Source organism: Canariomyces notabilis, assembly GCF_033297395.1.
Source record: "Canariomyces notabilis strain CBS 508.74 unplaced genomic scaffold N656scaffold_13, whole genome shotgun sequence".
Taxonomy (NCBI): domain Eukaryota; kingdom Fungi; phylum Ascomycota; class Sordariomycetes; order Sordariales; family Chaetomiaceae; genus Canariomyces; species Canariomyces notabilis.
The window spans coordinates 142,788-165,662 of record NW_027041835.1 but is presented as its reverse complement, the minus strand read 5'-3'; the positions used below and the strand labels follow the sequence as shown (position 1 = coordinate 165,662).

Below are 22,875 nucleotides of genomic sequence, written 5' to 3'. Positions count from 1 at the left end.
TCATCACGCCAACTTTGGCGCTGGGCTTGGAGCTTACAAATGAGAGCTCTCTACCCATGTTTAGATGACTGTGATATGAATGACACGCAACTCGTTCAGACTCTGACTGAGTCCTTCATTGCTTTGTCGGATGAAGTCCAGTCACTGATTGATCGCAAGACCATTCTGGAGCACAAGCTGCGCTATGCACACGAGCAGGTATGTCGAGCATTTTCCCGCTTTTGCCTCTTCGCATTCCCCGCCCTCGGATCTCGTGTGATGATCTGGTTTTTAGCTCTAGATCTGGAGCTGTCTTCCTATGGACGAACAGCAGATGAAGAATTTTCAACCCTCTGATTTAACTAGTCCCTGCCACTTCGAATTCACTGACCCGGGTTTTCCTTGAAAGCAAGCTAATTCGAGAATGGCACCTAGTATCAGTATCTAGCAGACAAGTATGCGCCTGCTGGCTCTGACGTGTCTGAGACGCTAGCAAAACTCCAGCTTCCTCCGGATTTACAATATCCTCTTGCGACGGCCGCCTCAGTGGTTCCCTTGCCAAGACGAGGCCAGACCGGCAGCAGCCAACATCGGGTTGCGCTGCTCATAAGGGAAGGACGCAAAGCCGCCCAACAGCTGCGTGCAGGTGCGCTCACTACAGATAGAGGCATGGAGGTGATAACTTCGGCGCCGACCGTCCTCGAGCAGGACTTCACGGTCCTAGGCAAAACGGGCGACCTGGCATGCCCATTCTCGGCCAAGCTGAATCAAGACGGCGGCCTTACACATCAGCCGGTCGACAGCCCCCAGGGCCCGGCTGGCGTAACGGCTGATCCATCCCCGCACAAGTCTGGTGACCCTATTTGCGCTGCTATGCTCGACGAGTCGGGTTCGGCGACTGCACCCGCAGCTTCCAAGTGCCCGATCCGTTTCCTTGACAGACACTCGCCTGAAGAAATTGCCCGCTACGTTGAGAAGCACAAGCATGAGATTCCTCGAAGCCATGAAGTCTGTGTCAGGAGGTACCAAAGGAACGAAGAGCAAATAAGAAAGCTCGATGCCAAGTATGGTAATCTCGTGAACATGGTCAAGGACTTGAGCCATCTGCACCGCCCCATGTTACCGCCAACTAAAGAGGATGACGAGGAAGCGGATAGGGCCTCAAACAAGAGAGTAGAAGATTGGGCCCAGAAAGTTATGGCCGGTGACCCGGGCCAGGAAGACGAAACCGCCATAGATGACGAGCGTGAAAGCCGCTTCGACCGTCCCATGAGGGATGTTCGCGTTGGAGAGTCGCCCAGCCGGCCCTGGGGGATATCAGTACCAGTTGAGGCCGGTCATGACTCCGATGCCACCCACCAGCGCGAGCCGTCTCCACCCAGGCCTGTCGAGGCTCTCCATCCTCCTCAAACTGCTTTCAAAGAACCAACGGCTGCGAGGAAATGCCCGTTCGATCATCTAAAAATGAATTCCACGGCCGCTGCCATGCGAGAAACTGGCCGCGATGCGGATGCTCCTGTCAAGCGTCCGGTCACACCCGCGAAGAATAATGCACCGCCGTCGAGCCCGCCGCAGCCGACGTTTGTTAACCTGCCTGAGATGGCTGCTCCTTCGGCAGAGAAGGGGGAGCGTCCGCAGGTCGTGTTCAATATCTCCGGCCCGGTCTTTATCGGATATTCTATGGACCAGGCAATTCAGTTCATGCAGGCTTTTCAGGGCCGATGAATAGCTGGGCATCTTGGGCGTTGGTTGTCATTATCTGTTCTCCATGGTTTAAAGCATTGTAAGCAAGGAGTTGGGGGAACAATTTCAAGATACCCCTGAATTTTACCTTAGGCCTACCGAAGCGTGCTCGATATTTCGAAGGGTTGTAAATGATATCGTCTTCAAAACCCGGCTGTCTATCCCAATTCCAATTCTAGATGGCTGTACAATAAAACAGCTTCCTCAACCCCAACGCCGCAACATATGCAAGAGCTTATACAACAAACCATTGCCCACAATGAATGGAGCCAGCGCAATATGCTACATAACGCGCACTCTCAGTTCTTTACACCGTTCACGTGCCCGTTCCCGATACCGGTGCCGTTCAGCACAGTACCTTTCTTGGCTGCCCCTTCATCCCAGCTGTCCCTGTAACCGTCGCCGCCCTCAGTATCCCACAGCGATATGTCGTCGTCGTCCATGATGGCCGCTGCGTCGAGTTCGTCAGGGTGCACGAGCGTGTCGTTCTCGTCGTAGTCAGTCTCGGCGCCACCGGCTTCCATGCCCTCGGCGTCTAGCAGGGCGCCGCCCTCCTCGAGTTCGGCCTCACGCATCAGCTCGGCTGCCCGCGCCATCGTCCGCCTGTAGATGAGCAGCCCGACGCCAAAGCCCAGAAGCCCGCCAAGGGCCATGCTAAGGTAGTTAATGACGCGGTCGCCGGCGGACATCTTGTCGCCCGACTCTGCGAGCAGGGCGAGCCGCGAGCCGATGAAGATGTGGACTAGAAGCTTAGGCCTGTGAAAACGAAAACACTTCCAGTCAGCCAGCCCTCTTATTACAGAAACAAAAGAGAAGAAGATATCAAAACGTACGTCGCCAACCCCGTAGCCAACGCAAACCCCCCAACCCGGATACTGCCCACGGTCGCCAGAAACCCATTACTCAAGCTATACGGCAGGGGACACAGCCGTATCATAGCCAAAACCCCGACCCCATCCCGGCGGAGCACCTGCCCCAGCGCAACGAACCTCGCGTCCTTTCCCACCAGAGAATGCACGTATCCCCTCAGCCAGCCACGACTCGCCAAAAACGCCGCCGTAGACCCCACTATAGTCGCCGAAGCGACAATGGGCCATCCCAAAGGGAACCCATACACAAACCCCGCAACAGTCACGCACGTCGAATAGCCGATCGCCGGCGGGAACGCCGTCGCCACCGTCACAAGCCACAGGATCAACCAACCCCCCGGAGTAGCGCGCCAGCCCGCGGCGAGCGGGGCTAACGCCGTGAAGATGCGGTGCGAGTAGACCAGGAACAGAACCCCGGTCACGACCGCCGCGCAGCCCGCGAGCACCACCAGCGCGCGCTGCACCCGTGTCAGGGACAGGTACAGCCGCAGGGATGTTTGGGTTAGCGAGAGCAGCGTCGAGGTGAGTTCGCGGAGGAAGGAGGAGAACGACGACGAGGACGGTGGTTCGGAGGAGTATGGATGCTGCCGGGCTTGCGTCGAGAGGCGGCGGGATGTGGATGTCCGGGGACGGTACGGGGCTGAGAAATCCGGGTCGGTTGTCGTCGTGCCGATGGTGTTGATGTTGCCGCTGCCAGGCGGCGGTCGGGATTCGTCTTCAGATAGGGAAGCCATGATTGTTTTTGCGAAGACTTTTTGGTTGGTTCAGACCCTTCTTGTCCTGTCCTGTGTCTCTGTGTATGTATGTGCGTGTGTGTGTGTGCGCGTCTGCTTGTCCGAGGCAGGGGCAAATGCAAATAGCTGCGTTCGCAAACAGTATCTCGCCCAAGGGTTCAACGGAGGAGGTCACTTGTGCTACCTCCGCATATCGATTGTCTCCGTCATGCAGGTTTCCAAAGTCCTGCACGTGTATTGCCAATTGTTCTTGGCGCTGGTTTCGAGATGCTCAGGTCGAGGATAGAAAGGACAGGAGGGAAAGGTGGAAAGTCGTTGGAGCGTTGTCAGCTTTGCCAGCGCCACTTTCCAGGGGTTCTGCAACCCGTGCTCAGCCCCGAATCTTGAGGACTTGGAGCATACCAAAGCGGCACAGGCGGTTACAGGAAGCCCAGGCCAACCAAATATAGGGGAAACGACCTGGAATGCGACCGCAATTGTTGGATTTCATATGAGATGCCATACACTAGACGAACACGTACTGGCATGACAATGACGTCTAGTAAAAGCGTATTGGAGCATCGAGTGCTCCGTACTACTGAGTACTTATGTATATTTGCGACAAGCACGCACTGTGCAGAGCTACCGAGTGTGCATCATGATCTGTCGGGTCTGGCCAGCAAGGCGGGGGTCAGCCGTTCCGACGAGCTGGGATCAAATTGTCTTGGCATGCAAGTTTCAGCACTGGTGGCACTCACGGCACCTTACACAGTACACTACGTTACCGCTGTGGTGATCTGTAAGCCAGCCCATAAACACAATGGCTGTCTGTATTCCATTCCTGGCTGAGGAGTCGAAAGACTTGGGTCCATATTAGCGTCTTTTACCTTCTTCTGCCCCAACTGCAGTTACGATTCATGACTTGCTCACAGCGATCGCCCGAATCCCTGCAGGGACTGAGCGGTCCGCGTCACCTGCCCCTGGCCCCGGACGGACCCTTGGGCGGCTCCTTCGAGACCGACGTGTCCCTCACCAGCAGTTTCACCTTCCCTTCGCCAATCTCGACGCCCTGTGACAGGATGTCGACCTCCTCCTTGTCCTCGTCCTTCTTGGTCAACGTCGACCCGTCCCGCGAAAGCGACCGGTCCCAGCTGCGTGCGTCGATGCCCAGAATCCCCCCCGTGCTGTTCCTGTCACCGGGCACCGAAAACTCGCGGTAGGCATATCGCCACTCGTTGAGGAAGTTCCGAACCGCTTTGCCCACCTTGTCCTTGCCATTCTTGCTGTGATGACCGGTGCCCGTGATGGCGTATATGGGCCTGCTCTCGTTTACATTCTCCATGAGGATGCCTTCGAGGTATTCGACTGCCTCCTCGGGATGAAGCCCGTGCAAATCCACGTAGATTTCCGGGCAGCTAGCGTTATCCTTGTTGCGTTCCTTGTACAGCAGCTGCGCCGCCTCACGGTGCGCCTTTCGCATCAGCTCGTTCTCACCCTGCCCGCGCAAACTGAGCGCCTTGGCCGCGCGTGCGTCGTTGCGGTTCCATGCTTGAGCGGCACTATTTGAGCAACATGTTAGTACTGCCTCCTCACCCGCCATGAGTAGCCATTTTGCCACTGTACCTCTGCAGGAACTTGTTCCGGAGGCCACCGTGCTTGATGGCCTCCTGGCGCGCCTTGAGATAGGCTTTATTGGCTTTGTCACCCGTTTCGAGCCATGGAATGTGTTTCGGTTGGGGAATCGCCTGGGCGGCTGCGCTGTTCTCGCCGTTTCTAATGCTGGTCGAGCTGCCGTTGCGCGCAACCCTGCGGTTCTGCTGCGCAGCCGGAGTCGGAGACGGAGACATCTTCACAATGTCGGCCAGGGTATTGGGCACAAAGTTCTCCTTTGAGGTGTGACCATGGCCGCCCCTCTTGCCGTGATGTCTCTTTCCCTGCTTAGCCGAAGCAGCACCCAATGACGGAAATGCGTCTGCATCATCCGGCGAGGGGGCAGCTTGCGTATTTTCTTTCTGTTGATGTCGGCTGCTTGGCCGAGACCGAGGCCGGTCTCCGGTATAGCCGTGATGGGACTTGAATCCTGGTGGAGGGGTTATTCCGACCGCAGGGACGTTGGAACCTGTAGCAAAGCCCGGCGGCTGTTCCGGAGTTCCCGGCTTGAGCGCTGGGAAGCTGTTGTAATCCTGCAGGTTGACAGATGCGTGCTGTGTCGGCGGCGTGCTGGAGCCGTCGATCTGGAGCCTGTTGACAAGATGCGCTGGGTCATGTGAGAAGATGCAAGTGCTGCCGGCGAGGCAGTTGCCAGCAACCCAATACCTGGAGTCATGTCAGCCTGTGATGAGTGAAGCGGAAGGTGCCTTTGCCTGGACACCCTGGCTAGCACTCACTTGCAAATGTGACTACTCAAGTCGTGGCTGAATCGGCAGTCGGCGCGCAAACACTGTCCCGTGGACAGGTAAAACTTGCAGATGATACTACTCTTTTGTTGATCTGCCGGGGTTGCCGGGCGTCCATCAGGGGTCATTGCTCTTCCGACCACTATCCGCGCTTCCTCAGCCTGGGCGGCCAATGCGAGGTTGTCCTGCACTTGGTTGTCCATGATGGCTGCCACAGTGGCACCAAGGTCGTACCCATGCATAGCCAAAGCAGCGCTGATCTCCTCGTCTGACTTGCTCTGTCCCAGGATAGATCGCAGCATGTCGTAGGGCGTCATGTCAGCCTGCTGCGTCGACACGAATTCCGGAGCGCTAACGTTCAACCCGCTCGATCCGCCAACAGAAGATGTCACGCTAACAGCATCATCATTCACGAGCCAGTCAACATTTTCAGACTGATAGTCACCAAACACCTCTTGCGACGGTTCGTCGTTGGCAAACTGGTATGCGTTGAGATTCGGGCTGTGCGGCACAGGGGCGGCGAACGCCAACCTGGGTGACGGGCGAGGCGAGCCGAAAGGGGAAGCGGTGGACGACATAGCCCTACCGAAGGGCGGCACGAAACCTGGCGGGGCAAGGGGACTCACGCCCAACCGGGGCGAACTCGAGAGAGGCGTTCCGGAGCCCCGCCAGGAAGCCGGGGAGGGCCGTCGCAGGATGGTCTGCCGTATCGGTGGTGGGGAGGTTGCGCTCCCCCCTCCGTCTCGATATCTCCATAATGCATCTAATACAGCATTCTCCAAGGCTTGCCCACTCAAATTTGTCTTTTCTTTCAGCAGCTCCTCGAGCTTGTCTGTTTTGTCCTCATCTTCAATGTTCGGATCCTGTAGGACGGGTAGGCAGATCTCGTACGTCTCGTCGGAAACCATTGCGTTCGGACAGTCAGGGGTACGGCGGGAGGGGTCGTGCACAGGTAAAGGTAGATTACTCGGACTAGTTTATGTATGCCGAAGAAGCCGGCCGAAATCGGTCAAGCAAGACGCTCGGAGCGATCGGTGAAGCGAAGCCAAAGAGCAACAAACGATGCACAGCGTAGCGGAGAGTAGCGGGTGAGAAGCACGGTATCTAGGGCAGGCGCGAGCCTAGAGTGTAACTGTATCGGGCGGCGAGCGGAGCCTCCCGAGCTTTGAACGTGAGGCCCAGTGTCGGAACGACGGCAGCAGCCGATGCCTCGACGGGGAAATCACGAGCGAGGCAAGATTCGAGCTTCAAAGGGCGTCGAGGTAGAGGTCGAGGCATGCGCGTTTGTTTAAAAGCATATTGTCATGCCGGTGCCGGATACGAGTCTCAGGGGAAACGGAAACGGGAAATGGAGAAATGGGCAGCAGAATCACAAACCAGTGGTACTGGCAAGGAAGGTCGGGAGCGGAATGATTGCGCAAAGAGAGAATCGAGAAGAATACAGAAGCAGGAAACCCGGCTAAGAACGAAACTCAAAACCTTAAGGTAGTTGTCAGGAGACGCCCAGACAGGCTGCGGACTCAGCTGAGATCAGGACAGCGGGGACGGGGCGGGAAAGCGGTCTGGAGCACCTCTGAGCAGCTGCCAGGAGAGATTGGTTGGTGCCGGGCCACGGTGCTGCCTTGTTGCTGCTCGGTGGAGAGTTTGGGAACCTGGTAATTACTAGTAGAGAGGGAAAGCGTGGGGTCTTTCTGGGTACAGTACACATAACCGTTGAGCTATACTGTGTAAGAGCCCTGGAGAGCTGGGCGGTGCATACAGGCGATAGTGGCATTCGCAGCAACAGCCTTTCTTTCTGTAGCTGTATGGCGGGGTTTGAGCAAGCTGATTGGGCCCGACTCAAGTCACTCACCAAAGATAGGAGCAAAAGGTAGAACTTGTTGGTGAAGCTGACCTAGTGAGTTGGACTAGGAGTGATTGATAAGTAGGTAGTACAGTACAGTACGGTACGATACAGGATTTCTTACGGAAAGCAAAGACGCTAATAACTGACCTACAGTGCTGGCACTTGCCAGAATCTCACCCACTGGGTGCGTGACCTCCTAGTACTAATACCACTAAGCCAGTACCTCAGTACTGTTCTGCCAAACCTCGATGGGAAGGGGTTGGTCAGGCGGTTACCAGTCCATAAAGAAGCGTTTGCATGGTGCAATCAAAGAGGTTGGACTTGATGGGCAAATTCCTCTTTGTGTTGTTTCACTCAGAGGTGAGATGGTTTGTTTCCGAACCTCAGCGTTTCCGTTCTTAGCATTGATGAACCCAGCCGAGGTTGGTCTATGGTATCTCTTGGTCGTCTTCATCCCCGAAGGCAAACCCAAAACTAAAGCCAGCAGTGCTCTTCTTTTGAGGTTGGCCCCCGTCATCGCCCACAACAGTGTCCCACCGCCGCTTCCGCTCTTTCAACTGCTTGAGCGCATCCTCAAGGAGCTCTGGGCGCTGCTGCCTCAGGCGCTCGACGAAGAGGCTGTACGGGTCCGTGATGTCCTTCTTGAAACCAGACACCTGGTCTGCCTTGTCCTTCAGGAAAGACAAGACACTACCAAGGTGAGATTCGGGCACAAAGTTCTGTGTCAGGGCAATCCCGTCCTCCAAGTTCACCACCAGATGCCACCAACCGCTCGGGACGTGGAGGATCTCGCCAGCATGGCAGATTCCTTCTCTGCATTCCGGCAGTTTTCGTGCCTCAGCGTGGAACTCTAGGAGCCATTCGGCAATGCTGAGTGGGCTTGTAACCTCGCTGCTGTCTTTGGAAACAAACACCCCGGGGACAGCCGTCTGCGGTGGGAACATGATCCCTATGAGACCGTCAGTAACACTGTTTGCCGGTTGGAGCGCCGGATGGATTCGAAAGCGAGAATGCCGTCTCGGTTACACCTTTGCTGCCGGGCACGGCCCGAAGGGTCAGGGAAAGGGGTCCAGGTGGTTACTCACAGTATTTGGCTCCCTGAATCACAGCGTTCCAGGCGCTCGTCGCATTGGGGTCCTTGTGAAAGGTAGATCCGCTGCGCTCGGGTCCAATGATGAGCCACCGGTGTGCCGGCCGCTCCGCTCCCAAAAGCTCAAACAGATCCGGTCCGAAACAGTCGGGCTTCCAGTACGCTGTCCCCTCTCCTTTACCAATCTCCAGCGACATCTTCTCGGCGAACTTCCGGTCAAAGAGGTAGAGAGGGCTCTCGTCTTGGTTGTCACGCATGTACTGGCAGTACGTTGCGAACGACCAGTCCACAGCCTCTGCTCGAAACACAACATCCGCATATTGAGCAAGCAGGCTATCTATGCTCCAACGACTCGTCACTGGCCATGGCTGGATGCATTTGGTGAGGATGAACGGCTTCCTGCTCCAATGCCCCGCAAACTCGTCGTACGAGAGGTCTTGAAGCCTTTTAATTTGGTTGGCTGCCGGGATGCTCTTGGTATAGGCTTGCAAAGAGATATGACTGCAGACAAATGGGCGGTGCAACACGTCCGAGAAGACGTTGCCGCAGTCTATCCGGACACTATGTTCAGGGGACAGTCCCAGAACCGTTGCTCTCCATGATCCGCGCCACTTGAAGGAGGATATTTGGCCAAGTTCTGACCTGCAGTTCATCAGTCAACACATGGTTTAACAGACATCACACACCATTCGGCCGGAGCCAGCAGTCAACGGTCCCTGCGCCAATGCAAAACCTCCGATATGCCCAAACCAGCCCCGATATACAGTCTCGCACGAGAATTTCGCACTCGACTTGTGATTATACAGGAACTGTTCGGCCGCTGCTACCATTGGCTAGGCAGCTTCGACATACGGTTGTGCTCCAACCGAGTTTGGGGTTCAGTTAGGGCCTGACTCACTCTAGAAAGATTGTCTTCCAAAGGTCGTCGGACCTGGCGCAGGCAAAGAGAAACCGACATGTGTAGCCCAACAGCCTCAACGCCCGTTCATCCATGAATTCAAGGAGCTGCATGAGCACCTCATCGGGCAGCACCTGAAAGGTGCCTATAGATGCACGGGCATCGTCGCTATTGGAGAAATACTTGTTGCCGAGGGGCTTGATACCGAGTGGGTGTGGCGGGATGGACGAGACCTTGTCAAGATCATCATCACCATGGTCAATCACTATGTGACTCAGGGGGTGACTGAGCGGCACCGCCGCCATGGTCGAATCCAACATGGCGCGGTTGCCTTACACACGTAACCGACGAATTATATCAGCCTCCTGAGCGACACTGACAGAAAGTTGGCTCTGAACGCAGCTTGCTGGGCGATTCAAACCGGAACTACCCCTTTGACTGCTTTAGATATTGCCAGTCTTCGGCCTAGTTCAGGACATTGCTTTTGCCTTCGAGAGAGATTGATTATTTGCGTATGGTATTTCACCGTGGTTGTAGACTCGATCAGAGAAAGGGGGGAAAATATACATCGAGTGTAGGTTTTCACACTGAAACTTCTGTATCTTACTTAGTACATAGTGCGAATACCGTAATGAAGACGCCAACCCTCACTGTGTGAATACCCCACCAAAACTTGAAGCTGGGAGGGGTCATGAATGCCTAAGGCGTCAATAGTAAATTCTGCTCGCTTCCCAAGATTTTTTTAATCTCTTGCCCCCAGAAGCCCAGGCTCTTTCCCTCCTCGATCACTTCAAGTCAAAGAACAACCACCAGATATCACAATTTTCTTCGTAGATTCAGTCGTTCTCAGTAGCATACTGGGAACTCGTGAATCTATATTTTCTTTGCGTGAACCAGTTTTCTCGAGACGTTCCGCTGCGCCTGCGCCAGGTCGTCTGCGGATTTTTTTCTCGTTGCCCCGCCATCTTCGACTGCGTTTCTAGATCTAAGCCGGGCTTGGATCTAGAAATATCTGCGAAACCTACATCGCAATCATGGCTACCGACAAGGGACTCGAGGATGTCCCCGAGGGTATGTTTTGCCCCCGAGATCTCTTTTTCAGGGAATCGCATCATTGCGCAGCAGGCGCGCCCTGCGCAGAACCTGCGCCGACCTGCTGCGATCCCCGCCAAACATCGCCAGGCCCCGCGCATCGAGTTTCGTAGTCGTCGCTAACCACCCTTCACACTGCAGGACAGATCGAGTCTAACTACGATGAGACCGTCGACTCTTTCGACGAGATGAACCTGAAGTCTGAGCTGCTTCGCGGTAAGCACTCCTGCTGGGCAACAAGCTGTGGTGGCGATTGTGGCCCGGGCTAACAACTCTCCAGGTATCTATGCTTACGGTTTCGAGCGCCCGTCTGCAATCCAGCAGCGGGCTATTATGCCTGTCATCAAGGGTAAGGAAGAAGCAGAATCGCAGTTGTACTATGTGCTGGCCAGCGCTGACAGCGCCCAGGACACGATGTTATTGCCCAGGCCCAGTCTGGTACGGGCAAGACTGCGACCTTCTCCATCTCGGTTCTCCAGAAGATCGACCCCAACGTCAAGCAGTGCCAGGCTCTCATCCTTGCGCCGACCCGTGAGCTTGCTCAGCAGATTCAGAAGGTCGTTGTCGCCATCGGCGACTTCATGAACGTTGAGTGCCACGCTTGCATTGGTGGCACCAGCGTTCGTGAGGACATGAAGGCCCTCCAGGATGGCCCCCAGGTCGTCGTTGGCACGCCCGGCCGTGTCCAGGATATGATTCAGCGCCGCTTCCTCAAGACCGATGCCATGAAGATGTTTGTTCTTGATGAGGCCGACGAGATGCTTTCGGTGAGCGCTGTTCTTGGACGTTAATTGTGGGTCTGACACTAACAGTTCACAGCGTGGTTTCACCGAGCAAATCTACGACATCTTCCAGCTGCTGCCGCAGTCTACCCAGGTCGTTCTTCTTTCCGCCACAATGCCCCAGGATGTGCTCGAGGTCACCACCAAGTTCATGCGCGACCCTGTCCGCATCCTGGTCAAGAAGGACGAGCTTACCCTCGAGGGTATCAAGCAATTTTACATTGCTGTCGAGAAGGAGGAGTGGAAGCTCGACACTCTGTCTGATCTCTACGAGACCGTCACCATTACCCAGGCCGTCATTTTCTGCAACACTCGCCGCAAGGTCGACTGGCTGACTGATAAGCTCACGGCCCGTGACTTTACGGTCTCTGCCATGCACGGCGATATGGACCAGGCTCAGCGTGACCTGATTATGAAGGAGTTCCGGTCAGGCTCCTCGCGTGTCCTGATTGCCACCGATCTCCTCGCCCGTGGCATCGACGTCCAACAGGTTTCCCTCGTTATCAACTACGACCTTCCCGCCAACCGGGAGAACTACATCCACCGCATTGGTCGTGGCGGTCGGTTCGGTCGTAAGGGCGTCGCCATCAACTTCGTTACTGCCGAGGATGTGCGCATGATGCGCGAGATCGAACAGTTCTACAGCACCCAGATTGAGGAGATGCCCATGAATGTGGCCGACCTGATCTAAACGGAACAAAGGAACGCCATTCTCGTCTCGATTCACGCTCCCTTTCTTTCACAGCAAACCTCGACACGTACCGCACATTGGCATTGGCATCTCGCACTATACTGAGGAGCATTGCGTCGCGGTCATCGGTAGAAGGAGGAAGACTAGCTGGGGTGCACGGTTTTCTTTTTTTCCTTTTCTTTGGGGGCCTGGCATCTGGTGTCGTTGTCCACCCAAAAAGCGCAGATAGGAGGTTCGGTGCTGCACCTTAATCGGGGATGGTGCGAGCACTTGCATACCCTATCAAGGAAGGCTGGTTTTCTCTTTTTCACGATTGCCTTTGCGCGCTTTTCTCAGTGTCATGTGTACCCAGTGACAGGGCGGTTACCAAAATGCGATGTAGACATGAAACACAGCAGCAACATGTGAATATGTGATTCCATTGTGATTATCAGAGACACTTACAGGCTACAGAGCATCCCATCTCAAGTGGACGGCGCAGACGTCATGCTTGGAGTCTTGGTAGGACAGGGACTTGGAGATGAGGCCTTAATGCATAAGAATACCTCAATAAGCGCATATTAATTGATACTGCACCCGCCGGACCCGCCGGTTGACTAACTGAGTCGCATCGCTCACAGCCTCACTCCACTCCGATTCTAGACAAACAGCTGTTAGCTTTTCTCAAACCAAGACGCCGCTTAAACAATCGTCTCTACCAACATACCGTTGATCCTAGCCGTCACCAGAAGACCATGGATCGTGTACTCGACCGCAGTCTTGACGAAATACTTGCCGACCGCAAGCAGGTACGTCCGTGGCATTTTCCTTTTTCGCTTTTGTTTCGAGGAAGGGGGAGCAATTCGAGGGATGGCATCAGAAATTCGACTGACTTGCGAGGCTGCAGAACGGCGGGTCGTCTCGTGGCAATCGAAACCGCAATAACAGCCGTCGCCGCGATCGGTCGGACTACCCCAGGGACGGCGTCAGAAAGGTACGTGTGCTCCTGCCCTCGAGCGACCCATTCCATCGGTCAAAGAGTTGCAGTTGCTCAAGTTTGTGGTTGGGCACAATTTTGCTAGGTTAAATGAGCCCTCTCTCCTCCTTCCTTCCCTCCAGACACTCGCTCCTCTCCGGCCGCCCCCCTCTCAAAGTGTCCACCGTCCGACGCAGCCCCATTTTCACAAGCTCGCTGGTGGTGCGGCGGCTTCGATGCGGTCCCGGAAGGATTAGATACGCGCGCCTGGGGAAGGTAACTACTCGCTTGAATTTTGCCGGCTAACAGCTCCCGACTTTTGTTTTGGCGGGACAGTCCTTCAGAGACGATGCACCACGAAATCTCGACTCGTGCGTATACACCGAAACCGTTGCGCAGCGGCGCGTAGGGGACAAAGGCATTGACCGGTTTCTGCAGCGAGTGGGTCCATGACAAGTTCGAGGACCATGGTATGTTTAGACCGACGTCTCTCTGTTTGATCAATCAAGCTTGTTTTCGCTAACTCCTCTCTCGCAGGCAGCCGCCGGTCTGCTCCAAGACGACGACACTCACCCGAGCTGGCTAGGTAGGAGCAAATACCACCACCTCTCCCAAAGCAGCAGCACATATTGACGGATTCTGCTAGCGACTCCAGAGGCACAAAGATCAGGGTGGACAACCTCCACTACGAGCTGACGCAGGAAGATCTGGAGGTAAGAAGCATCACTTCTTTTCCCTTCCCCTGGAACCACAGACGGAATATAGCTTACCAACCAACCCCGACTTGCAACACAAACAGGGTCTCTTCAACCGCATCGGCCCCGTCCTTAAGGTTGACATGAAGTACGACCGAGCGGGCCGCTCCGAGGGCACCGCCTTTGTGACGTATGAGTCGCACCGCGACGCGGCGCAGGCCATCAAGGAATTCGACGGCGCCAACGCCGCCGGCCAGCCCATCCGCATGACCCTGCTTCCCTCCGGGCCCGGCGGTGCCCGCCGCAACCCTTTCGAGACCGCCGTGCTCCCCGGCCGGCCCCTCGCCGAACGCATCACCGTGCCCGACTCGCTACGGAGGAGATCACGCTCGCCTCGCGGCTCCGACGACGACGAGGATGCCGCCGCCGCCCGCAGAGGAGGAGGTGGTGATCGGTACAGGCCTGCTGGCGGCCGCGACTCGCGCAGTCCGTTGCCCGGTAGACGGCGGGAAGGCGGACGGAGGCCTGGTGCTAGACGGGAAGGTGGTGGTGGTGGCGGCGGTAATGGTGGTGGGAGACGTGGAGAGAGGGGCGAGCGGACTGGTAGAGATGGACGGCCGAAAAAGACGCAGGAGGAGCTGGATGCCGAAATGGAGGACTATTTTGGCGGTGGTGGAAACGGTGGGAACGCGCAGCAGCAAGCTGGGAGCGGCCCTGCTGCCGTTGCGGGTGGCGCCAATGGCGTTCAACAACAGCCGCAGCAAGGGGCTGAAGACGATATTGACATGATTGAGTGATGGATTGGGGATGGCCGTTTCACCTGCATCTTGGGATGGTGAGCTATGAATAGAGGGATATCTGCCAAGGTCTTGTCTTTTGAGTAGGTTCCCTAGGCATAGCTGTGGGTGGTATTATAAATGGACTGGCTAGGCTGCATGGGACAACTTTTACTGCTTTGTCGCTTTCTTGCTAATCTAACACAAGGCAGGCACAGGCATGAAACGAACACCTGGAACCACCCGCCCCCAGCGTTTTTCAAACTCATTGAGCCGTTTGGAAGTGTCGGTGATGTGCTTCGACATCGGAGAAGCAGAACGACGCGGCTGCCATCGTCCAGTAGTCTGCTCGACTGGAATGGGAATAGGTATTCCCTCCATATGTCAGAATTCGTTACTATGTACGAACAGCAATCGACCCTCGCGATTGCCAGTCTGTGTAGTTTAGTATCATCTTTAACCCTGCCGCCTTCGCAAATTGGCGTAGATATGTAAACTAGCTGTCTAGAAAGACACAAAACGATGGAAGGGCGTGGACCGACTTGATGCGCTTGAATCTGGTTCGTGACCCGATTGCTTGTTTTGAGGGGCAGCAGCCTTTTTGGCGGCAGGCTTTTGGGCGGCAGGCTTCTACTCTGGAGCCGGCGGAATGGTCTTTGACGCTATATAATATGAAGGAGCCGCATCGAGTTTGGTAGCGAAGGTGGGGGGAACTCCAAATCTCTTCCCGTGAGTGAAGTATATGCCTTTGGAGGAAACGGCGCCGAAAAGAGCCGGCCATGCATGGGCCAGGCCATCTAAGGGGTGTTCAGGAGCCGCCCCGGAAGTCCCAATGGCAAGGGTTGGGGCGAGCGTTGTGTACCATGGCAGATGGAAATCCGCTAGACGCCCCGAATACGAAAGAGAAATGGGCTCGACGAAAAACTGCACGTACGACCCAGGGCGCAGGAAAATGTCAGGCCCACCGTCCTCGCCCTCGAAGGACGCAATGAAATTTTCCAGATCTTGGTCCTCGTGCGCCGTCAAACTTGTCTGCGGGTCCAACGATAATAGACCTTGCTTTGGGCCCCAACCCCCGCCGCCGCTCACTAATCTCGTCGTTAGACTCCCGGGATAATCGAGCCGAGGGCATGATGAATAGACTCACGTATCTTGCGGAGCTGGCAACCGCCGCCCAGCATAAGGCTGTGTATGAGAGTGGAATTTCGTTGAGCGTAGTGCCACTCGCGTGAGGGTGTGTATCCTTCCAGCCTAAGCGGTTCGGCGCTTCTCGGGGCGAAACGACCGGCACCGAGACGGGGAAAGACTAGCGCCCAGACGCTTGGACGGTCAGCAGCCGTAGAGTCGGTAACATTGCCTTCCCAGCTCCTCGAACGCAGGTCGACGAGGGCGGGAATGACAGCCTCCAATTCCTTGGACGCTGGGACCGGCTCGGAGTCGATCTCGATCTGGCGCAAAATGTTTCCCAAACCGGCGACAATCTTCCGCGGTTTGGTCACAGGCACGAACGGACAGCGCAGGGAGTCATGGACTCTTGTTCCGCTTCCGTGATACTGCATATCAACGCGTGTGGTGAGGATGGTTTGTCTCTTCTTCTCGACCCTTCTCGACAGGCGCAGGTGTTCTCCCCCGTCGACCTCCCACCTGCTTGCAAGGAGAACGTGGGGTTTGCCATTGCTGAAGACGGTGTTGGCGACGGGTACGGTGACTCGAGACTGCCACTCGGATTGCCTTTCCCGGGCCAGCTCAAACTCAAGGTATGGCTGGGCCACCGCTTCAGTCTGCTCGGTATCACTATCCCACAGGTTGGGAAGGAGGACACGGCTGGATCCGCACACAACCGACAACCCCTCGGCTGAGGCGAAGTAGTTGATTCGGCTATCGTAGCGCGGAACCTCATCCACAGCAGCGCTCAATATGCTGATGCCTTCTGCTGTACTGAATTTCAAGTCAAGGCCGGCGACTTTGATGAGCTGAGCTATGAAATCATTGTCCTCTAGCCACGACGCCAGCCTACGAGAGACCAGGATAACAGCGGCATCGTCAGGATTATAGCTCTCAGGCCTTCGCCGGGCGGCCGGGCGAAGAGGCTTGGCTTTTGCGATCGAGTCTATGGCGGCTCGCTAAGTTCCCTTTCACTGCTTAGTCTGGCCATTCAGCCACAGGATTTCATGTCTTCTCTGGCAGTACAATCCCCACCTTCAACGTTAGGTCGTGCCCCGGAATGTGCAATTGATCCAGATTGAGATTGACTGTGACGCAGTGCAGTTTGGCTCGACTTTGGCGACCATGGCAGCGCGGCAGACAACGAGCGGCAGACGAGGTTCGCGCTGTCATGGGTCGCAGATAGAGCCGACCTAACATCGCTATCGTGACGCGGTGTTCTGTTGATGCATGAGATGTGTCAATTAACCTTTGACTGTGGAAGATTGACGAGCTTAATTTAAAGAAACGCTAGAACATTTTTGGCGCGTCGCGGCGACAGTGGTTCTTGCCAATGGAGCTTACATAACGGCTGCGTCACATGCAGAAGCTACATACGCATAGTTACATCATACATCAAGGGCCTTGACGCCTTCAAACGGAAGCTACAGCCATCGTCCCAACTTCCCAAATCCCATATTTAACCAGCCAAAAGTAACACACAAATCAGACATCGATATCATCATACCAGAAATTAACCATGGCTACAAACTCAAGTCACGGCAATCCCATCGCAGCCGACGATGACCCGGCCCACACAACAACAGCACCTCCTCCGCCGATCCCAAGCAGCCTCAAAGCAGAGATCCACCATCAAGAACATCTCGACGAGACAGCGTCTGCGGGGAAACGCGTCCCGGGACAAGACGCCGGGGGTATTCCGCCAGGGGCCCATGTAGAGACTGTTGAGGAAGTCGAGGGATCGAAGAAGGAGTGCACCGCATGAACCATAAACCCAACGCTACGTTGAGAAGACGGGAGGAGGGTTGAAAAGAGGCAAGCGGACTGTATTGTTCTGTTCTGTACTGTATATGCTTCGTGTGTACCCTATACTATCCGATTGCACAAGGGTGTACTTCTGGTATCATACTATCGCTGCAATTCACTATATCCCACCCACCAACAGAACTGATCCATCCAAAAGAAGGGGGCAAGAGAGGACAAAATCCGCCTCGCCACGCATAACATCATCAGCAGAGAGCCGCCATCACATAGAGATATACACAAGAGAGAAAATCCACGCATGATGCCAGCACCAACAAGCCGCCCACAAATCAACCCTATCCTGAGTAAAAATACCCACCCCAATCCATAATGATAGCCAAATAGAGGAATGGAACGAAAGGAGAAATAACGAAATCACATAACCACACACCTCTTCTCCCTCTCCCTCCTTACCTCCCTCCCGCCAAGCTGAGGACCCTGCCCATTGCCCTGCGCTGCCCCAAAGAACGCCCCCATTCTAGACGGCGCTCTCGAATAAGCACTCGCATTCCCGTTCGCACCAGTGCTGTACGTAGTGACATCAGTCCAGGCAGCGCTGCTGGCAGCATCCATATCGCGCTGCTCCTTCTTTTTCCGTCTGCTCTTGCCTCTCGTGGACCTGCCGCTCCAGCCGCGCTTCTTGGCGTCGGCCACGTTCTTGGCCGCGCTCCGTTCCGCACGGCTCGCCCTCCTGCTCAGGCTCGGCACGCGACGCGTGAAGCTGAAGCTGCTTACCGGCGAAGCTACCGATGCCGGCACGGGCGGCACGTTCAAGTTCGGGTAGCTCCCCAGAACGGCCGGGCCTGGGTCGGGACGTTCTGGGCCGGGACGCAAGATGGCTGCTTGCGTGTTTGGGCGAGGGTGGCGCGGCACGGGCGCGAGAATGGGCGCGTCTGCATGACGGCCCGAGATGCGGCGCTCGGGAGGATCAAAAGCGCCTGAGACGCCTTTTGGCGTGCTGATGATGAGTGGCATCTCCTCGCCCGGGGGCATAGGAGACCCGTCGTGCGGCTGGCGGGGTTGCGGCTCGTGGATCGTATTGCGGGAGCTGGATGACTGATATGGTGGTTGTGCCTGGCGGGGCAAGGAGTAGTGGGCTTGCTGTGACACAGGGCGTTGGTAAGAGGTCCGCCGCCAATCATGCTCGGAGCCCGTGCGGCTGTCAATTGGCATGCTGGGCAGCGGAAAGCTCCCCGACAGCGGCCGCGTGCCGAGGCTTGGTAGCTGTCCGGCAGCCGGGACATGCGAAAACGATTGAGTTGAATCTTGGCTGCTGTTGACAGGGGGTGCCGAATATGGATACCCCGATGGTCCAGGGTTAATTATGGCTCCCGTGGGCTGCATTGGCCAAGTCCTCGAGACAGAAATAGGGCGCATTGGCCCATCTCCGTTGGGCAACACGTTGCTCACAGGCGGCATGCCGGTAGTTGTTCCTTGGGATGGTATTTGCAAATTGAGCGGTGCTGGGGCCCTGCCCTCCGTGGACATCCGAGTTCCGGTGACAGTTTGGGGCGGCACATCCTTTGGAGGCGGCGCAGGCGCCACCGAGGGTATTTCGGGAGGCGTCGCCGAGTTGCTCACAGTCCGTCCATCGCTCGGATCACGAGAGGTATGCTGTCCTACGGGGCGCATGGCAGGTGAGTCGGGCGGTGAAACATCGTAAATGTTGTCCCCTTCAAGATACCGGGAATTCCTGGATGGAGGTCGCGGGGCATCCCCATGGAGAGATCTAGCACTCTGGCCAGATGGGTGTAAAGGAGTCTGGGGCGTGTACTGAATCTGTGGTAATGGAGAGCCGATTACACCCTGCGGAAGGGGTGGGACAGGTGGGATAGGAGGCAGACTGGAGAGCGATGGAAGAGGAGGAACGGGAGGAATAGGAGACGAGTGTCTATTGGCGCCCAGTGTTTGGGTGCGACGAGGCTGCTGATGTAGGGTTGCCGACGAGTTTCGATTCGGTTGCTTTGCTGGCGGCTGTGGTGGGCTTTGGTCCTGGACAGGCTGCACGCTAGGGCTGAGGGGAAGAATTGCGGCATGACGGAGAAACGAGGGCAGATCGCCGGGGTCCTCCTTTTGGTATGGGGGCGGTGGTGGGACCCAATTGTCCGCGTCACTCTCGTGCGGATGCTCGGCGCGGCCGTCTGCTCTTCGATATACGATGTGGCCTGCAGCTGCAGACGGATGCAACCGTCGGGTGTTCGCAGCGGCAGTCGCTGCTCGGCGGAGTGTTGTCCCAGAGCGAGGGCTCGTATGCACATAGGGCGCATCCAGGGCTTCCTGCTCTTCGATGGACTGGGTTTCCGTTTCCTCAGTTTCTGCCGCAGCCAGCTCAGCTCTTCTAGTAGGAAGCGCTCCGATCCGGCGAGGGACAAGCGGGTCGTCATCGTCTTCGGTGCCCGTGGTCGATTGATTTGGCAGCGGCGGGGAAGGGCGGGCTGCGCTGGTGGTGCTGCGGATGAGAGCGGCGCCGCGGCTCTGCCTCTTCTGAGCAACTGTCCGTCGACGAACGATGGCAACCTCTGTGGCCAGGTCGCGGTGTTCCTCTTCCAGCACCTCAGGCTCCTTTGTCCCGACTTCGATGGTGCATTCCCTGACAGTACCGTTGCGGACTCCATAGTCAAAATCCATGATGGTGATCCGGCCGCCGTCAGCGAAATCAATACCCTCATCATCAGTCACGCATATGTTGTGCACCACTCCACGAGCAGCGATAATCAGTCGCTCCCTCATGGATGAGTCTGCAAAATCCGCGACAAACTTCACCAGGTTGACTCCTTCCAGTTCGCCAACCTTGTAGCCTCCCACAAACGTGTTTCGTAGCTTGTCACATAAAATCTGCCACTGCGGGACCCTGGCTGATTCATTACTGTCTTGTATCCTAGCAGTCGAGCGGGAAGAAGGGCCGCTATTTCGGCGAAACAGGCCGGCCGCGTTGGGCCCATTTTCCGTAGCGGTATTTGCGGTGGCCTCAGGCACCGCGTCTAGGTCCTCCGGTATCCCATAGAGCCAGATCTCCTTGCCCTGGAAGCCAGCAGAGACGAGTTCGCCATGGTACGATGCAGCGGGCAACGTGCATGGGAGCAGCCTGGTTTGCGAGTCGCAGCTCGGTGGCAACGGCCCAGTAAAGTAGGTCGTGCCGTTCCGCAGGTCGTCAACACGCACTGCCCGGAAGGTCTCAAAGCATCGATCATAGGTAAATGTCCAGCTTGCTTCTTCGTGCCTAGCGTTCTGAATCAACACGGCGTGACTACAGTCGCGGCTCGTGTTTGGGAAAAGTATCGAGGTTGTCCATAGCGCACTGATGTTCTCCTCATCGGCCATGTGACTGGCTGGGTCATAGTAGGGGGCAGTTAGTATGACAGTGTTTGGCTGCGATGAATGCACCGTCGTGCCTAGAATCTGGGTTCCGTCGAACGAGAAGGTGAGAGCGTCGACTCCGTCGCATTTAACTGCTCTCCTCTCAGTCGCCAGGGCGCCCGGGTTCAGTGAGGAGACTTCAATGCCTCCCTCGTACGCTGCGGCCAAGACATTGCCGCAAGGAGACAGAGCGATGGCACGGGGGCTGTGATCCAGAATCAAGGACTGAGTCCTCTTCGGCGGTGTCTGGGTGAGATCGTAGACATCGACTTCCATCTCGGTCAGCAGGACGGCAAGCATGGTGCCTTCGTCATTAATGCAAGTCGCGGCAGGGCGGCGCAGAATCTTGAATTCTCTCTTTACCACGACCTCGGTCCCCCGAACGTCGATGACGTGTATCCTGGACGAGTTGTAAGCCAGTAGGTGGTGGCCTTTCGGTGAGGGACTGAATTGGATGCCTTCGCCGCCGGGACATGACGAGGAGCTGATCGAGTTCGAGATGATTTTGATGATAGTCTGGCTAGGACGGAGATAGGCCTCGAAAAGGTTACGCTTAACCTCCCTGGCGAAGAGCCGACGCAGTTTGGGCAGGTCATCCTCGCCGGCGACCTGGGGAGGCCCACTATGGCTCGTAGCGTAGGATGGACAGCCGGCCAGGTGGTGGGCGTAGAGATGCGCTTGTTGCGCGACGCTTCTCCATTTCGTGTTGAGCAGGGCTAGCGACGCGAAGCCATTAGAATCCGTGGCCTGGAGGATCCTGTTTATTCAAATCATTAGCCGCCTGCGCGGCGAGACACCAAGACCAAGCTCGTCGCAAGCCATCATCACACACGCAAGGGGACAGCGTGAAAAGCATACTGTTGAATAATCTCGTCGGGAAGCCGCTCAAAGGCCGACGGCTCGTCTTCGGCGACATCGATTTCGGCATCGGACACGACGATGGGCTGTTTCTCGATTGAGGACCGTCGGGTTTCCTCCGCGTCGATGCTCTCGTCGGCGGTCGCCATCCCCATAGACCAAGGCTCGATGCAAGAACGGTATTCAATCGTTGGGGATAATAATCATGGTTGGGGGTCGTGGCTGGCCATCGGGGGGTTCGAGTGTTACCTGATCGGGCGTGCCACAGAAACGGAGTCTTCGACAGGCCAGCGTTGGCGTTGGCGCTGAGTGAATACGATCACGGCAGATGGCTAAAGGCCCGGCTGCAGTCACTCTGCAAGTCTACGGATGATTTTTGGAGGGGGCGAGTTGTTGGTCGACACAGCATGCAAGAATCTGCAGGGATGCAGAATGGGAGATTCCTATACGCGCGTGGGAGTGGCTGAATGCTGGGTTGATCAAAGCTTTGTAAGCCACCAACACCATGCTTGGATCAAGTGTACGGCTGTACGCAGCGTCAAGCAAGTGGATGTGATACTTGGCTAGATGCGAGCTGTCGAGATCTAGCTAATACATGAGGCCAAGATGGAAGCAAAGTGTTTCCCTTTGAGCCCTGCGAGGCTGTAAACTCTCATGCCCAATCCGGAGGGATGTTGTGCGAATATCGACTGGATATTCAATGTGGCTTGCATTTGGGCCGTCTGACTTCGTTAAATTCCCGTGATACTGTATATTACGTTTTCAATACGTTTTCAACGAAGATGTCAGATCTGGTGGGAAACTGACCGCCGCGATCTACACCCACATCCATCGTTATATCTTGGCCTACTGAGCAAGTTGACTCGCAGTAACGCTGAGTTTATTGTCAGCTTCATCATAACTTCACATGCGTGGAGGGAATTGTAGGAAAGCTGTCACACCCCTAAACTTTGCAGCTCCAGCTCTCGAAAGCCGTCACCCTCTGAGACCCTTCTGCTTCCATCTCCACTTGACGCGCCCACTTGGCAGATGTTAACCCGGTGCTCTGGTGTAAAAATAGCATGGTACCCACACCTCCCACACAAAGCCTTCCCGACTCGACATTAGCGCGGAGCTGCCGCCTGGCACTTGCTGACTGCTCAGTGCTCACTGCTCAAAGCAATCCCAA

The 22,875-nt window shown here is 56.1% G+C and overlaps 8 protein-coding genes across 8 annotated transcripts; 3 read left to right on the top strand and 5 right to left on the bottom strand.

Moving 5' to 3' along the window:
* Positions 1-6: 6 nt before the first annotated feature.
* N656DRAFT_779928 (uncharacterized protein) lies at positions 7-1,971 on the top strand. Its single transcript, XM_064815275.1, has 2 exons — positions 7-198; positions 415-1,971. Exons 1-2 carry the CDS (start codon positions 40-42, stop codon positions 1,702-1,704), a joined length of 1,449 nt encoding a protein of 482 aa, XP_064669386.1. The 5' UTR covers positions 7-39; the 3' UTR covers positions 1,705-1,971.
* Positions 1,972-2,021: 50 nt separating this feature from the next.
* On the bottom strand, positions 2,022-3,325 carry N656DRAFT_798702 (uncharacterized protein; the record flags this gene model as incomplete). Its single annotated transcript, XM_064817795.1, has 2 exons — positions 2,022-2,478; positions 2,556-3,325. The coding sequence occupies 2 exons, from the start codon at positions 3,323-3,325 to the stop codon at positions 2,022-2,024; spliced, it is 1,227 nt and encodes a 408-aa protein (XP_064669385.1).
* A 949-nt stretch (positions 3,326-4,274) lies between these two features.
* On the bottom strand, positions 4,275-6,608 carry N656DRAFT_789993 (uncharacterized protein; the record flags this gene model as incomplete). Its single annotated transcript, XM_064816828.1, has 3 exons — positions 4,275-4,863; positions 4,928-5,620; positions 5,692-6,608. The coding sequence occupies 3 exons, from the start codon at positions 6,606-6,608 to the stop codon at positions 4,275-4,277; spliced, it is 2,199 nt and encodes a 732-aa protein (XP_064669384.1).
* Positions 6,609-7,610: 1,002 nt separating this feature from the next.
* On the bottom strand, positions 7,611-10,074 carry N656DRAFT_779922 (Clavaminate synthase-like protein). Its single transcript, XM_064815274.1, has 3 exons — positions 9,535-10,074; positions 8,632-9,278; positions 7,611-8,495 (listed from the first exon to the last, which is right to left on the bottom strand). Exons 1-3 carry the CDS (start codon positions 9,837-9,839, stop codon positions 7,975-7,977), a joined length of 1,473 nt encoding a protein of 490 aa, XP_064669383.1. The 5' UTR covers positions 9,840-10,074; the 3' UTR covers positions 7,611-7,974.
* A 494-nt stretch (positions 10,075-10,568) lies between these two features.
* N656DRAFT_710583 (DEAD-domain-containing protein) lies at positions 10,569-12,099 on the top strand (the record flags this gene model as incomplete). Its single annotated transcript, XM_064811687.1, has 5 exons — positions 10,569-10,605; positions 10,768-10,842; positions 10,907-10,975; positions 11,035-11,393; positions 11,446-12,099. The coding sequence occupies 5 exons, from the start codon at positions 10,569-10,571 to the stop codon at positions 12,097-12,099; spliced, it is 1,194 nt and encodes a 397-aa protein (XP_064669382.1).
* Positions 12,100-12,825: 726 nt separating this feature from the next.
* N656DRAFT_845654 (RNA-binding domain-containing protein) lies at positions 12,826-14,857 on the top strand. Its single transcript, XM_064819207.1, has 7 exons — positions 12,826-12,887; positions 12,986-13,072; positions 13,391-13,425; positions 13,493-13,524; positions 13,592-13,640; positions 13,701-13,767; positions 13,854-14,857. Exons 1-7 carry the CDS (start codon positions 12,834-12,836, stop codon positions 14,544-14,546), a joined length of 1,017 nt encoding a protein of 338 aa, XP_064669381.1. The 5' UTR covers positions 12,826-12,833; the 3' UTR covers positions 14,547-14,857.
* A 207-nt stretch (positions 14,858-15,064) lies between these two features.
* On the bottom strand, positions 15,065-16,979 carry N656DRAFT_123615 (uncharacterized protein). The gene is made up of 3 exons (XM_064808561.1): positions 16,725-16,979; positions 15,673-16,648; positions 15,065-15,613 (listed from the first exon to the last, which is right to left on the bottom strand). The coding sequence occupies exons 1-3, from the start codon at positions 16,887-16,889 to the stop codon at positions 15,156-15,158; spliced, it is 1,599 nt and encodes a 532-aa protein (XP_064669380.1). The 5' UTR covers positions 16,890-16,979; the 3' UTR covers positions 15,065-15,155.
* Positions 16,980-17,811: 832 nt separating this feature from the next.
* Positions 17,812-21,969, bottom strand: N656DRAFT_123377 (uncharacterized protein). The gene is made up of 2 exons (XM_064808560.1): positions 21,708-21,969; positions 17,812-21,606 (listed from the first exon to the last, which is right to left on the bottom strand). The coding sequence occupies exons 1-2, from the start codon at positions 21,860-21,862 to the stop codon at positions 17,868-17,870; spliced, it is 3,894 nt and encodes a 1,297-aa protein (XP_064669379.1). The 5' UTR covers positions 21,863-21,969; the 3' UTR covers positions 17,812-17,867.
* Positions 21,970-22,875: the final 906 nt, after the last annotated feature.

Coding starts and splice junctions, on each gene's coding strand:
- N656DRAFT_779928 (XM_064815275.1), top strand. CDS start 40: ATGAGAGCTCTCTACCCATGTTTAGATGACTGTGATATGAATGACACG. Junction 199..414: donor TGCGCTATGCACACGAGCAG/GTATGTCGAGCA, acceptor AATGGCACCTAG/TATCAGTATCTAGCAGACAA.
- N656DRAFT_779922 (XM_064815274.1), bottom strand. CDS start 9,839: ATGGCGGCGGTGCCGCTCAGTCACCCCCTGAGTCACATAGTGATTGAC. Junction 9,279..9,534: donor TGGAAGACAATCTTTCTAGA/GTGAGTCAGGCC, acceptor GATGAACTGCAG/GTCAGAACTTGGCCAAATAT. Junction 8,496..8,631: donor GATTCAGGGAGCCAAATACT/GTGAGTAACCAC, acceptor ACGGTCTCATAG/GGATCATGTTCCCACCGCAG.
- N656DRAFT_845654 (XM_064819207.1), top strand. CDS start 12,834: ATGGATCGTGTACTCGACCGCAGTCTTGACGAAATACTTGCCGACCGC. Junction 13,426..13,492: donor GCACCACGAAATCTCGACTC/GTGCGTATACAC, acceptor CGGTTTCTGCAG/CGAGTGGGTCCATGACAAGT. Junction 13,525..13,591: donor TGACAAGTTCGAGGACCATG/GTATGTTTAGAC, acceptor CCTCTCTCGCAG/GCAGCCGCCGGTCTGCTCCA.
- N656DRAFT_123615 (XM_064808561.1), bottom strand. CDS start 16,889: ATGTTAGGTCGGCTCTATCTGCGACCCATGACAGCGCGAACCTCGTCT. Junction 16,649..16,724: donor GGCACGACCTAACGTTGAAG/GTGGGGATTGTA, acceptor AAGGGAACTTAG/CGAGCCGCCATAGACTCGAT. Junction 15,614..15,672: donor TTGCCAGCTCCGCAAGATAC/GTGAGTCTATTC, acceptor CGACGAGATTAG/TGAGCGGCGGCGGGGGTTGG.
- N656DRAFT_123377 (XM_064808560.1), bottom strand. CDS start 21,862: ATGGGGATGGCGACCGCCGACGAGAGCATCGACGCGGAGGAAACCCGA. Junction 21,607..21,707: donor CCCGACGAGATTATTCAACA/GTATGCTTTTCA, acceptor TTGAATAAACAG/GATCCTCCAGGCCACGGATT.